General features: G+C 43.6%; 1 protein-coding gene across 3 annotated transcripts in view; it reads left to right on the top strand.

Annotated features, from left to right (window-relative positions):
* Sv2c (synaptic vesicle glycoprotein 2C) overlaps positions 1–15,045 on the top strand; it is a 177,407-nt gene that overhangs the window by 91,619 nt on the left and 70,743 nt on the right. For all 3 annotated transcript variants that reach the window (XM_076927208.1, XM_076927206.1, XM_076927207.1), the window contains exon 4: positions 7,115–7,266. In XM_076927208.1, the coding sequence (XP_076783323.1) occupies positions 7,115–7,266 (152 nt within the window). The remainder of the gene's footprint in view (positions 1–7,114; positions 7,267–15,045) is intronic.

Genomic DNA, 15,045 nt, shown 5'->3' with positions numbered 1-15,045 from the left:
GGTCAGGAACATATATGTGTAATACAGCTTCCCAGTCACCATTGTCAGGGCACTCAGCAAGCTCACAGGTCAGCATCATTCTTTGTCCCAGCATCAGCATATCTCACCCATCACTCTGGCAGCCACTGTGCTCCTTCAGCATCCTGAAGAAAAAAACACAAACATTCCCTCTTCCCCATATTAGATGGGTCATGCCATGTGCCAGTAAGTGGATTCTTCCTTTTTACCTAGACATAAGTATGCCTAGTTATAGGGTGCCATAGACACTCAGCAGCCAAGGAGGGTTGAAAAGAGGAAAGAGATGGGGGAGAATTATGTAGTTATATTATAATATCAAAGCCAGAAGAAATATTTTTTAAAAGACTGGAAGATGATTGTTCAAATATTCCCTTCCAGAGCACATCTCCAGTGGCCATGATACCTCCCACTCGATTCCACCTCATAAAAGTTCTAGCACCAGTCAGAATTGAGTAGGCTAGAGACAAAGCCTGGGATGCATGAGTTTTTGGAGAAAATTTATCAAGCCAAAGCAGCCTGTATAACTCCATATGACACAGCCCAGGGACAAATGTACCCTTCCCATCTAGACTGGCGCATATGGGGGTTAGGACAACCAAGCTTTCTTGCTTCTGGAACATCTGTGCAGATGATAATCATTGATGTCTTCCGACACCTACTTCACTAACCTGATTTAACATACCTGCCTGCAATGCTGGTGTGTTCTTTGTCTTGCACAATGTCCCACCCCACTTTGTCTTAGATTTCAATACCTGTATTGAATCACACATACACCTAAGGAAGTCTGTGTACTGGATGGAAGTCCCAACTTATTCTAGGAATGTGTTTCAATGTATCATTTCTTATTTTTATAGTTTCATAAATATTGTTGTAAAAACCTGAAGTTGATGTTACTTATTAATTATTTAATGTTGTATTGTTTCAACTCTGAAATGCCAATTATCAATATTCACGTTTGTTTGTGTGGATTAATAATTTATAACTGGATAATTTTCTTCCTGTATAAGGTGGATTCCAATGATTATTCCTTCTGTGTCTCCTATTACCAAGGATAACTAAGATTCGACATTTTTGGAAGCTCACAGGATAGACTTAATGTCTGTGCTGAGGAAGTTTCTTATGAACCACTCTGCTCTGATTGCTTCATCTATGTAAACATTCCACCACAGATTAGTTTGAAAGTAAGGAACCTGAGCAGCTTTTAATAGCTATGATATAATGAACAATAAGCTTTCCATGCTAAGTGAATTAATTTATGGATGTCTCGCCCATCAAGTAGTATAAAAGATAATTATTTAACCCTTGCATTATGGATTTTTAAAATATAAAATCAATTATATTTTCACATTAAATCGCCATTCACTGTAATTGTTTCTTATCCTCAACACTGTTGATAATTTGACATGGATAATTCTTTCTTCCTGGGGACCTATCCTATTCATTGAGAGATATCTAGCACCCTCCCTGGCCTCTACCCCCTTGATGCCAGAAGCACCTCCTGAGTTAGCTAGGCGACTAACAATGTCCCTGGGTAGTTCTAGATATCTAAAGATATCCCCAACCATGGTCAAAGGAGACAAAACTAAAACCAAAACCAAAACAAAAATCAAAACAAAACAAAAACACTTTTAAGAGCACTGATACATGGACTGCAAGAACTCCCATAAAAATATGTATCTCTGGTGTGTTCTTAGGAATTATATCCTAACGTGGTAAGCACCATCAACAAGAACCAGTAGTTAGGCATGTTGTCTCCTTGTATTTTGCCTTTTTGACTAGCATATGGGTTTCATTGTATTTTCATACATGTATAGCATTGTGCTTTCCTCACATTTGCCTTCCCAGCCTCTCTTGTCCACCCCACCCCCTTTAATCTTCCCTCTCCCCCCATGTGTCTTCCTTCTGCTTTTGGGCTATATGTAGTTTTTTTTCATCTATTTCTGTGTATGAGAGAAAACTTATTTGTCCTTCTGAGTCTCGTTTATTTTGACAATGGGAAGATCCCATGGCATCCACAAATCATATAAGTTCATTCTTCCTTATGGCCAAATGCAGCTTTACACAACACTTTGTATATGCACAACACTTTCTTTATCCACGCGCCAATAGAAAACCTCCCTAAGAAAAGAAAACAACCCCACCCCAAAATGTTAATAATTGATAGACAGTTGCTCTACACCTTGGCTGTTGTGAACACTGTCACAGTGAAAATGGGTACGCAGGTGCCACTGTGGTATGCTGACATAGACTCCTTCTGTATACACCAAGAAGTACTATAGTAGGATTGTATATGGCAATTTCATTTTCATAATTTTAAGAACCGAAGAATAGTGATTTATATACTGACTGACCAACTTATATAAGGCTTTGATTTTTCAACACCTCCTTTTAACCATGGTTGTTAAATGTTTTAACCTCCCTTCTAGCACACTACCCACCAGAGGTAGTAGAAAAGAAAGATTAATACAGCAAAGGAGGATATTTAGGAATAGTTCTTTGGAGCAAATCGAACCTGTGTTGTCAGGATATATCAGCTGTCCAGTTCACATGAATCAGCAGCAGCAGCTCGATCCTCTTGCAAACACCATTCAAAAATCAGCAACAGCTGATTGATCCAGAAGAAACCACAAGGCTCTGCCATACGGCCCAAATCCAAGGACGTGGCAATAAACAGCCAGTGGCCTGAATCTGCGAAGCAGCAAAACGTCACAGAACACCATCAGAAGTTTTTTGGTGTGTTTCTCTTTATTAAGTCACGACAAATGATAACCAATAAAGAATGGAAAGGGTGTGCCAATACCATACAACATGAGCAAAGCCCAACAGTGACCAACAAAGAATGGCAAGACGAACAAATACCACCCTGTGTCATCCACTCTCCGTTGGGTTATATTTATACCCTTTCCAAACATCATGTGTTCTCTCAAACATCTACTCTAACAAAACATCATATGCCCTTTTCCAGGCTACCTCCAGAAAAACACCACGTGTCTGTTCTTAATAAAAATTCTCCTATGTGTCTGCTTCAGAAAAAAAAAATCCCCTCATAAGACAGTTTCCAGAAAAACAACACATGACACAACTAAGTCTCCAAAGAAATCAGAAATCTCTACTACAAGCTTATAATCACCAACTGTGTCTAAAAGCTCCATTTCCACCTTCTCTTAGCCCATATTTTAAATTTTTCTTCCTATTTGTCTGTCTGACTTTCTCTCCTTTCTTTCTTTCTTTCTTTCTTTCTTTCTTTCTTTCTTTCTTTCTTTCTTTCTTTCTTTCTGGTAAATTCTGATTGGACCCTCACTGAAAATGTTAAGATAAAACAGCAATGGAAAACTTTTTTTTTTAATTTATAAGCAATGGAGGCTGGGCTGTAGACAGCTTCATCTTGGCATCACCAATTTTTTTTGTAGGAACTAAATTGTATTTACAAGACATAAAAGTACCTGCCTCCCCTCTTAACAAGAAATTTTTATTGATGATAATTTTTGCAGCTACAACATTTTTATGAAAGGCACCTAGGTGTTTTAACAGCTCCTAGGATGTCCATCAGGATTGCCCAGGGCCTTCTGATCAGCCCCAAGTGAGCTCATCCTATAGTAAGGACCACCACATTCAAGCAATGAGTGTTCACAGTGACTACAGTACAAGGTAACTCAGGAATGCTGGGAAGTATGATGACTCATACCATGACTCAGTATTGGCATCTCAACATTCTCAGCGTTTGTGTGGTCATATTGATTTAGAAAGCGTTGTGTGCCCTTTTTATTTTCAGGATGTTTATGTCATCAAAACAGCATAGTCCAGGAGAGTGTGCGTGTGTGTCTACTTCACCATGGAAGAGTCTGAAAGTCTTAGGAGAAAATATGTGGTGTATACCCCCTGGGCCAGGTGATGGGGGCACAAGACACACTAGGCAGTGTGCACCTTCTCTGAGCATAGAGTATGAAACAACAGAGACGATCAACATTTCAGCACAATAAGGATAGGTTTCCTCTGAATAAAGCAGGCTACAGAGGATGGTAATGTTTTCCCTAAAATAGACGACCAGCCACAATAAAAGAGTGTTTGGATTGTTTTATAGATCTTGGAGAACAGAGACATTTTCAAAGGATTTACTAGCACCCCGCACTATCTCCTCAGATTCATTTATCCTTCTTTGCAGCATGGTGTACAGATGAGAGCCATCTATGCAAAAAGAACCACCTTCAAAAAAGACAATGAAGAAAAATCAGCTCGAATACTAATACTTAGATACTTAGGGCATTTTTCTCTCTTTAACTCTGGCTTATTGCAAACTAACAGGCAGTCTTAAATTTTTAGCCAGGTCACAGTACATATATTTATCTCAGTCCCAAGGTGCCAGACATATCTTGGCATGTAATTTTGCTTTCATGAAGTATGAGTTATAGCTATTCCATTCAGAGTGTCCAGTATTCTGATAAAACATTAATTAAGATATGGAGAGTCAGTCAAAACTAGGGATTCTTTTATGTCCTGAAAACCAATGCCAGAGCTAGGGACATGGCCCAGTGAGTGGGTAAAGGCATTTGCCATGCATGCAATCATGAGGATCTGAGTTTGAATCCACCAAAGCCATGAGAAAGCTGACTGTACGGTGTGAGCACGGAGAGAGGTGGGAGGTGGAGACAAGAGAATCCCTGGAAGCTTGCAGAAGAACCAAGCTGTCATATGGAGGGGGAGCCAAGCAACCTAAAGAAAGTCTGTCTCAAACTAGGTAGAATGCAAGGACCAACACCTGGAGTTGTCTTCAAACCACCAAATGCACACTCATATTTATGCATGCTAATGTGTACACACACACACAGGGGTGATGCTATAGAACAGGGACATTATGTTACAAGAAAATAGTTTCTACACAGCAGATGGGAAAGGCAGCAGCATGCGATGATTTGTGAGAGAGACATTCTATTTCCCACTAGTACCATGTGTTGTAATAAAAACCATTTAAAAGCTGTTGTTGAAACTTAAAACTGACCTAGTATGTGCTCCTCAAAAAGCCAGACAGAGAATTATGAGTCTACTGTGGTCTGGAACCAGCCAGTTCTCTCTGTCTGGTCTACCACACGCATGTTTCCTGTCTGAGGATTTGGTTGATGGACTGGGACCTGGTTGCTGTCCGTGTGTGCGCTGATCTTAATCACTGTGTTAATTAGAAGACTTTTGCAGTTGCCACACTAGGAATTTAAAGTAGTTACAATATTCACAGCCTAGAGAAAAAAAATGCTCTAAGTGAGGGACTTACTGTCAACTGCCAAGAAATGCACTGTGGACCTGGGAAATGCTGTTCAGAGGTGTTTGCATACACAGGCCCTGGAATTGATCACAGAAAAGCAAGCAAGGGAGGAAGGGAGGAAGGGAAAATTGAGGAAAAGAAGGAGATAAAGGAAAGACAGATTCTATGCCCACTATGATACTCATGAATATACATTTATAACATATATAATATGTCATATACACCAAAACATATAATGTATACCTAAATGTTTATAGAAACAAAGGTTTCATAAAATGGACTTATGCCTTTCCTTATTACTTGAGTTTCAATCAAAATTTTCATTTCTAACAAATTTTCTAGAATGCTCTATAGATTACTAAAATGATTTCATGGCTCATAGACTGAATACAGTGTCCTAAGCAGTCTGCCATGTCCACTAGAGGACGGCCACAGCATCATCGGGAGAGCATCATCGGGAGAGGGCTCAAATGCTTAACACGGTGCCATATTTTGATCTCCCAGTTTACACGGAGCTCACACACCCCGTGGTTCATTTGTTAAGGCCAATTTGCGACGAAATAACCTTTCCTTAAATTGCATTTGCCAAAGGCGTGACTAATACCCCTTTATTGTATATAAGGCTCAACAAAAGCTAGTTATTACATGGGCAGACACATTTTACTCTTTGACATCACATTATTTGAAATGTCAACAGCAATGTACCTTGTGGTACCATAAATGAAGGAGTACATACTTTGAGGCTGGATCTCTAGTTGCTGGCTCTACACCCTGGTTATACTGTGTTTACCCCTTTCTTGAACAGTATATTGAAGACAGTAATTTGAAGTGAAAATAAGTAAGGTTTCCTGAAGCAATTGATCAAAAACTTAAGGTCAAGACTCTTTTGAAATTATGATGAAATCTATGATTCACCTACCAGCATAGACAAAATTTTAAATGTGTAGCTCTCACTTGAGAGCCCTTCGCCTGAGTCATCTACCCACTAGTCACGCCATAATTTCAGGTCAGCTGGCGGCTCCTTCTAGGGGGCTGGAGAGATGGCTCAGTGGTTAGTGCTTACCACTCTTCTGGAGGATCTAAGTTCAGTTTAAGGCACCTACATTGAGTGAGTGATTCACAACCACCTGCCAGCTGAGGAGCTCTGACACCCTCTTCTGGTCTCCAGGCACGGATGGATACCCATATGCGTGAATGCACACGCACACATGCACACACACAGAGTAAAAAACTATCTTTTTAAGTCAGAGAAATAGAACAAAAGAGCCTATATAAAAACAACTACCCTAATCTACTGGGCTAAACTTGATTGTGCCTATTTGTTTTTATTAGTGGCTCTTAACCTTATACTCAGTCAGCTATCCTATCTCCTGGATACAGGCTAGAACCAATCTAGAAGGTGAAGCTGTCAGTCCTGTCATCACGCCACCAGGCTGGGAGACCCACTGCTGTGGGGTAGCCACAGGGACACATCACAGGGCTTCTCTTTGTTTTAACGAGTCAGTTAGGGTACATATTAGAAGCCACCAGATTGTTGTAACTTTTAATAAATGTCATGCAGACTGTCCAACACTTGAGTACAAACCTCATCTGAATTGCAAGTGAAGCTGTAAACCACATGAGTGGGGTACCACTGCCACCTGCTGTCCACATAGCCTAATTGCAGTCTCAAGTTCGGGTAAGGCACTGCATCTGTATTCACTATGGACACAGAAAATACATGCGGCTTGCTATGCCAGGACTAGAAGACAAAACGCGTTGCTAGAGTTTACTCTGGATTCGCCTCACCTCATGTTAACTGTCCCAGGCCCGGTCTCATGTGTCCTCTGCACTTTTTGACAGGATTGGGGGCGCCATTCCCACTGTGTTCTCCTACTTTGCTGAAGTCCTGGCCCGGGAGAAACGGGGTGAGCACCTCAGTTGGCTCTGCATGTTCTGGATGATTGGCGGCGTCTATGCTTCAGCCATGGCCTGGGCTATCATTCCCCACTACGGTAAGGGGCCTCTTTCTCTATCTGTTTCCTCTCTGTTCTGAGCTCTGGCTTGGGGACAGTACTGTCCTCTCCAGGTGTCTGCTTTTCATAACACTCAGGGGGTGGAAAGGTCTGTATACAGTAAGACTGTCACATGGTTCTTTGGTCCTATGGATGACAGAGCAAGACCATAGTGCTTCTGGGTCATCTCACCACTGCCTTTCTCTTAATTGGGACTCCTTCAGTCTAACCCATCTCTGACACTGAGTATCTACATTCAGAGTCAGGTCCCACAGGTCTGACTCAGTCCTACGCAACTGACCCAAGGTTTCAGATGTCACTTGAAAATCCCGGCCTCCTGTGACTGACCAGCTAGCAGTCTGACCTTTCTCCACACCCCTCCTTGGGTCCAATCAGTTTCTAGAATGGCTCACAGATCTTGGGGAAACACCTACCTTGAATTCCACAGTTTATTATCAAGGATGTCGTAGATGGTACAGGTAAGTGTGGAGGAAGACATATATATGGAAAAGGTGAGGAGCTTCCATGCCTTCCCCAGGTCCACCATTCTCCCGCACTCCATGCGTTCAGAAGCCTGAAGCTTCATAGTTCATGGGCGTGATCTGTTACTAACTCGGTCTTTAGCCAGAGAACAGTGTGCATAATTGTGGTGTGTCTTTCTGACGACCAGCTCTACCCTGGAACCAATCAAAACTTGCATCATCTGAACAAAGACATTCCTATCACCTAGATAATCCCAGAGGGTGAGGAGGTCTGTGGTGTGAGCTAAGGATGAAGTCCCGCCTGCATTTGTATCAGGACTCACAGTTATAGTCAGTGTCAACATTTTGCTATGTTTGAAGCTGTCACTACCACTTACTTGCTATAGCTATCGAGCTGATCTGGGGTTGAAGTCAGATTCCTACAACATTCAGGGGGGACACAGACCCTTCACAAGGTATTATCCAGAGTGACAACACTATCCACCACCCACATTTATAGAGAGGTGATTTCCCACCACTCTTGAGCCTTGAGCCATTGTCACACCTTTCAGACACACAAGATGCCCAGTTCTGTGTTGACTCCTGTCTGTCTTCAGACACTCAGCTGGTGCAGGAGCAAGAGTCCGGCTCACAGACTGTGATCTGCAGCACATAAGCACCACTGCCTACCCAGACTCCCAGACTTTCTCATCAGTTTCTCCTCAGCATTTGCTGTTCCTGCTTCTGTGAGCAGTAAAGAGGCCATGTCCTGAGCAAGGTCAGTCTCAGGAAACACAAGTTTCATGTTGTCTCATCTACAGTGAGGTGCAAGAATCAGGAGAAACCAGGGACCTAAGTCATTATATAAGGAAGAGGAAGGGAAACCAACACCCCTCCCTCTCCGATGTGTGTGTGTGTGTGTGTGTGTGTGTGTGTGTGTGTGTGTGTGAGAACAGGCTGACATTTGAAAAGTAGAAATACTGTATAAACTAAAACTACAGTGCGAAAAAAAGTAGAAAAGTAGAAATACAGTATAAACTAAAACTACAGTGCAGAGTGCTTGTCTGACATGTGCAGGCCCTGAATCCAAACTCCAGCTTTGAAAAACAAACAAAAACAAAACAACAACACAGCCTGCTCTTGGTTCTTTCTAAAAATATGATCAGCTGAAATGAATTTGACTTTAAAAACCCACTTCCTTTTTTTTTTTTTTACTTTTGTTTTCTTCTGCAAAGAGGACAGTTTTTCATGATAAACCATAATTTTGTGACATACAGGTGGGTATTCTGGGTATTCTACCCTTTGCGTCACCGTATTGAGTACAAAATATGTGCTGTCTCACTCTTCCCTTTGATAAACCTAAAATGTTATGTGTCAAAAGTATTTAGCAAGCACACAAAATCGAGACGTGGATTGTCTTGGTCTGTAGAGGGTTTCCCTTTGCTGAGTGCTGTGTTGTGAAGGGTGCGTTAGCCTGAGTGGTGAGCTTTTCATTTTGAGATTACAGTCGACCTTAGGCTGTAGAGCAGCAGAGCCCAGGGACTCCCCCTCTCGGCTCAAACTGACAAAGAGAAAGACGCTTGAGATGTTTCTCTGTGGGAACTAGAGAACGGAAAAGGAGATACAGACATTTTGCAGAGTCCAGCCTTACTCTCCGTGGTTCCCAGAGCTATTGCTGGTCCACTCACAGGCAGTCTTGGTGGCGATTAAAATGAGATGCTTGTGACCAGCAAGATGTCTCAGTGGCTAAGCATGTATTGCTCTTGCAGAGTACCTGAGTTCAGTTCCCAGCACCCACATCAGACAGTTTGCAGCTGCTTGTAACTCTGACTCCAAGGTACCCAACATCTCTGGCCTCTGTGGGCACTGGTGGTACTCACGTGCACATACCCCCACCACAAACAAGCACGTACACATAATTAAAAATAATAACAATAAACCCTTTTGAAAGATACTGTCTGGATGGGCAAAACTGTAGCCCCACTCATTATTTTTGCATTGGTGTGAGGAAGATAGCTCTCTCTTTCTCTGTCTCTCTGTCTCTGCCTCTTTGTCTCTGCTCCTCAATCACTCTTCTGAGTCTCCATTTTCTTTGTTCCCTATTCTTACTTAGCTCTCTCTGAGCCAGCCTTTTTCTCTCATGAGACATCTACTCCTTGGCTAAAGCCAAACCTCTCTGGAGCTCCTTGGCTTCTAGTGTCTCCCCTCCTGGCCCCTTCCTTCCCAACATATCACTCAGCATCTCATCTCCAGCCTGTGCTAACCCTCTTAGATTAGCATCTGCAAGCGACTCACGTGAAGGCTTTTCTTCTCCTGCTAGGGATTCTTCCCCCTCTGACTCTCTCTAACCCTTCCCTTCTTGCACCTGTACACGGCCTGCATTCTTTTCTTCGCTGGCCGTCAGTGGCTGACACCCAGGAATAAGCACACATAAGCTCTTTCGTTTTAAAAATCAAACAGAGTTAATTTGATATTAAATTTAATATCAAATGGAGCCAACTAACCCATCTATCAAAACAAATCCGTCTCTAACTGGAACGTCACAAATCACAGTGTGAAAAGTGAGAATTTAATAAAATGAAATGTCCGGGATTGGCTTTAATTGTGATGGGGGGTGGAACCTTGAGAAACAATGGCCTGGATAGTAAATCAGTCATGGGATATTAAAATTTACAGCCCAACTTTCTGGACGTCTTTCCATGACCATAAGTGTAGCGCTAACAACAAATCATCACAATCAAGTTCCATCTGCTGATTAGAACCAACGAAGTGGGGTGGATTTTCTTTTTTAGACACCCTTGCTAGATTCACTGTTGGGATCTTGGCTTTCAAGAGTTTGTTTGTTTATTTGTTTGTTTGTTTGTTTGTTCGTTCGTTCATTTTAAGGTAAAATTCAAGTCAGGCAGTAATGGTGCACCCACAACACCTTTAATCCTGGAGCTTGGAAGAGGCCGGCGGATCTCTATGAGTCTGAGGTCAGCCTGGTCTACCGAGAGAGATCTAAGACAGCCTGGGCTATGAAAACAAACCTAGTCTCAGGGGGAAAAAATCAAAAGTTCCTATGCTGAGGTGTCTGCAGGTGAGGTTGCCATCATAACGGCTTTCTCCGGGGCGTCCCTCACAGAATCACTTAACCAAGTGCTTAAGAACTGTGCACATCTCTCTATGGGAATGACACTTTTTGGTAAACATTCTCAGTACGTTTTATACTTCCCACAGTCAAATATTGATCCTCTAGAGTGAGGACTCAGCATTATTTTTATTCTTATTCTTTTCTGCGTAACGTATGAACAAAAAAATACAAATTATATATAGTTAATGTTTACAACCTAACTTTGTATTGTGCAATGTGGCAAATCCCATAAAGTCCTTGGAACCCACATAGTGGAAGGAAAGAATTTACTCCACAGAGCTGTTCTCTGAACTCATCGTGGGCATCCAGGTGCACCCAGATGTACACACACATATGTGCCATAAATAAAGGAATAAGTGCAAAAAGTATTTTTTTAAAGAAAATAGACAGAGTTAAATATTTAGGGGGAAGCCTTATAGTCTTGATGGAAATTCTGCTTCTTCTGAATGACCCTGAAGCCCATGAAAACACAAGGAGGTCTGTTGTTCCCCTTCCACCACTCCATCCAGTCTCACTGATGAGATCTATCCGTGTAGGGTTGTGTGGGGGCAGTCTCACTGATGAGATCTATCCGTGTAGGGTTGTGTGTGTGTAGGGGGGAGTATTTGAGAGCATGGTGCTGTGACTTGAAGTTAGGTATTGGCTTTCTCAAGCCAACAACGGGGTTTGTTCTGGAGGGAAGGTGTGAATGGATGATTGACCTCCATGTTACAACTATGTTTCAGTTGGTAAGTGCACACACATACACACACATACACACATACACACACACACACACACACACACACACACACGGGTGACTCACGCACAGAAGGCTCTCTTGGCTGCCCTGAGTTAAGATGCTTCTTTTCTGCCTCCGGGGCGCAAGCATCAGTAGGGATCCTGAGCCTGAAGTCACTGAGATACAGGCCACGGCACCACACAAATACATCTTAAGTTTGCCCCAAGGCTTCTGAAAGGATTCCTGAGCAGTTAGATGCAGCAGCAGAAAGAGGGCTTTGATTGCTTCGTGGCCTGGTTCAGACACGGGTGCTAATGGTGCGAGGTAACTCTAGATTGAACCAGCATCCGATGATGAGGGCACTTTTCTCCTTTTAGTCAGTCCTTGGTAGAGTTAAAAACTTTACCCAGAGCCAAGAAGTTGCTAATACCTGAAGCTTTCCAGGATAAATCACTCACCTGCAATCCTAGCACTAAGCAGGGCCAAGACAGAAGGATTTCCACAAGAGCAAAGACCTCTGGGCTACATGGCGCATCTCAGCAGAGTTCGGCTACACAGTGAAGCCCTGCCTTACTCTCCATCTCTTCCCCTTCCCTCCTCCCTTTCCTCCCCCCTCTCTTCCCAGCAAACTAGGTCTCAAGAGGGCAGGCTTTGCTGCTCTCAAGCCTCTCCCCTACTCTCCACCTGCACTCAGGAGCTGCTGGGCTGCCTGATTCACTCCTGATGGCTGAGCGTTGCCACTAGAACAAGGGGTAGGAAAGGAGACAGCAAAGCCAGAGAGCATGTCCTGGCCTCAAGTACCAGGTGCCCATAACAGCCACAACTAAGGATGTAGCTATCCTGGGCACCTCCTCTCAAAACCTGCCCCCAGTGGAAACTGGCTACCAGCACATAAAGGAACAGGCCAGGTTTTTCTCTGCTTCAGAACCTGTATTGCCATAATAGTCTAGATCAGTGGACTACAGTATGACTTGATGTAGTATGTTTATGTTGATATTGTCCATGCTGCACGTATCGCTTCTCTCTTTCTAACATGTGAATTCTGAGAGTCAGACTCCAAGGTCAACAGCAAACATGTTGCCCACTACGCCATCTCCCCAGCCCTAGGTTGACAGTACCTGTGACTCACACAGTGACAAACGTGAGCTTGCAGGTGGCTCTTTCCTTGTATCATTTTCTTAGACGCAAACCCAGAAGAGGCTGAACCCTGTGTGCATCTAGTTTTACACTCTTGAGGCACTTTTTTTTGAGGTATTACCTTTGTTTATTTATTCATTTATTATTGCACATGCGCACACACACATGTAATACCACATGCACACACGTGTAGTACAGCACATGTGTTGAGCACAGACCGTAACTTACAGGAGGCCTTTTTCTATTCCCACCATGTGGGTCATGGAGATGGAAATCAGGTCAACAGGCATCTTTACCAGCTGAGCCATCACCAGACCTCTTGAGGCATCTTCACACTGTTGTCTGTGGAAGCTGTACCATGCACATTCCTAACACGGTGTTCAAGAGTTTCCTTTTCTCCCCATCCTCAGCGGCACTCCTTGTCTGTGTTAGGACAGCAGTTTTAACTGAGGTGATGGGCTCCCAGTGAATGTGGGTGGAAATGAGCAGTATTTTCAAAAGCAGACACAGCTCAGATGGAAGAGTCCTCCCACACACTCCCCTTCCTCTCCCTCTCTGCACACTCCCCCGTAATGAGAACTCATCAGCGTTTAATGGAAACCCAGTTACCTTCAGGGGAAATGGAAGCTGGCTGAATCGTCACTCCGGTCCTTCAGAAGTAGAGCCTTCAGTGATGTGGGGGGGTTGCTGCTGCACTGCAGTGCTGTCCGCTCCATTACACCCCCTTGTCTCTGGGCTCTCTTGTAAACTGTGCGTTGGATGCGCTGTTCACTACTGTGCGTACATCCCAGTGAGGAGCAGGGATGCTCAGTCAGCTAAGGGAGAGGACTTTTAGCATGGAAAGCTTTGGCCCTAAAAGCTCATTCACAGTGTACTCAGCACCCAAGAGCCAGACCCACGGGCTCTATCTGGCTCACCCTTCACTGCAAACATCAGAGAACCAAACAGCACATCTATGTGGCCCAAGACCACCCACTGCACCCCACCCCTTTGGCCACAGAGCCATGGTGGTCTGGAAAATACACATCTTCCCACTGATGTCCAAATTACCCTGTCCTTGGATGAAACCCACCTCTCTCTCTCTCTCTCTCTCTCTCTCTCTCTCTCTCTCTCTCTCTCTCTCTCTCTCTCTCTTTCTGAGGAGGAAAGAAGAGACCACAGCTGGCTAGGGAGGGAATAAGGAGGCATCCCTTTAATTACAGAAGAAAGGAACTGTGAGCAGTAGTATCAGTCCGTATACCACTGCCCCCACCCCCGAGCTCTTAAGCCTCTCAGTTCCCCCTTGGCCACTGCCAGTCAGTGTTCCAATGAGGAGTTGGAAATTGGTAACTATGGCAACCCCAGTAGATATCCAGTCATCAAAAGTGGTAACCACTTCCAGACCTATTGGTGGAGGTCTGTGATCCCAGCTATTTTCATGCTGAGGCAGGAGAGTTGCAAGTTTATGACTTCACTGGGCTACAGAGTAATTCAAGGCCAGCCTGGGCAACTTACTGAGACCCTATTTCAAGAATTTTTAAGTGAAAAAGGATTCAGGATATAGCTCAGAGATAAAGTCCCTACCCACTCTGATCAAGGCCCTGGGTCCCATCCTCAGCACCACAGGAAAACAGGCAAAGTGGCAGCAAGATTGGCTGTGGGATTCCCTCCTCACCTTAGATAACCAGGATGTCTGTACTTAATGTGTGCCCAGAAACTACAGGGAAAGGGCAAGAATGAGCCAATGCACCATTGCCCAGAGGATGGAACGGAGGGGAGAAAGAAAGACCTAACAGTTAAGACAAAGGAAGAGAACCAGGAGAACACAGCACTGTAAAAGCCCCCAGTGACCTGGACCACAGGGAAGCCACACTCTCCACTCATGTTCACGGGACAAATGTGTTTCCAATGGACACATAAAATGAGGGTGTAAAGTGTGACTTTTCTGCTCTGATGTTGACATGAAGAGTTGTGTGCTCTTGTGCTGCTGCCACTGCTTGTTGGCACTAGCACTTTATATCCAGGGTCTCATCGTTCCCGCAGTTAGGTGGGGTCTACAGATCTCTTTCCAGAATAATGTTTTTACATGCAAAGGTGGAAAAAAACCACAAGTTACCACTAGCAGGAAGAGAACTGGAATATATGGAAATGCCTACACATAGATATATGGGTACCTTGTAGATCATCAATAAGGCTGGAGAATCAGGTTCAGAAAACAGCAGGAGGCAAGAGAATACTCTCTTGTGGCCAACACGATCCATCAGAAAACTAAAAAAGTTCTGAGGTCAAAAGAAAAGGCAGTTTAAGAAGAAGTGTCACGAATTCTGCAATCTGCGTGCCCTCAGTAC

This window comes from Arvicanthis niloticus, chromosome 29 (genome assembly GCF_011762505.2).
Source record: "Arvicanthis niloticus isolate mArvNil1 chromosome 29, mArvNil1.pat.X, whole genome shotgun sequence".
Lineage (NCBI taxonomy): Eukaryota > Metazoa > Chordata > Mammalia > Rodentia > Muridae > Arvicanthis > Arvicanthis niloticus.
Note: the sequence above shows the minus strand (reverse complement) of the source record. Positions and strands in the feature narration are given on the sequence as shown.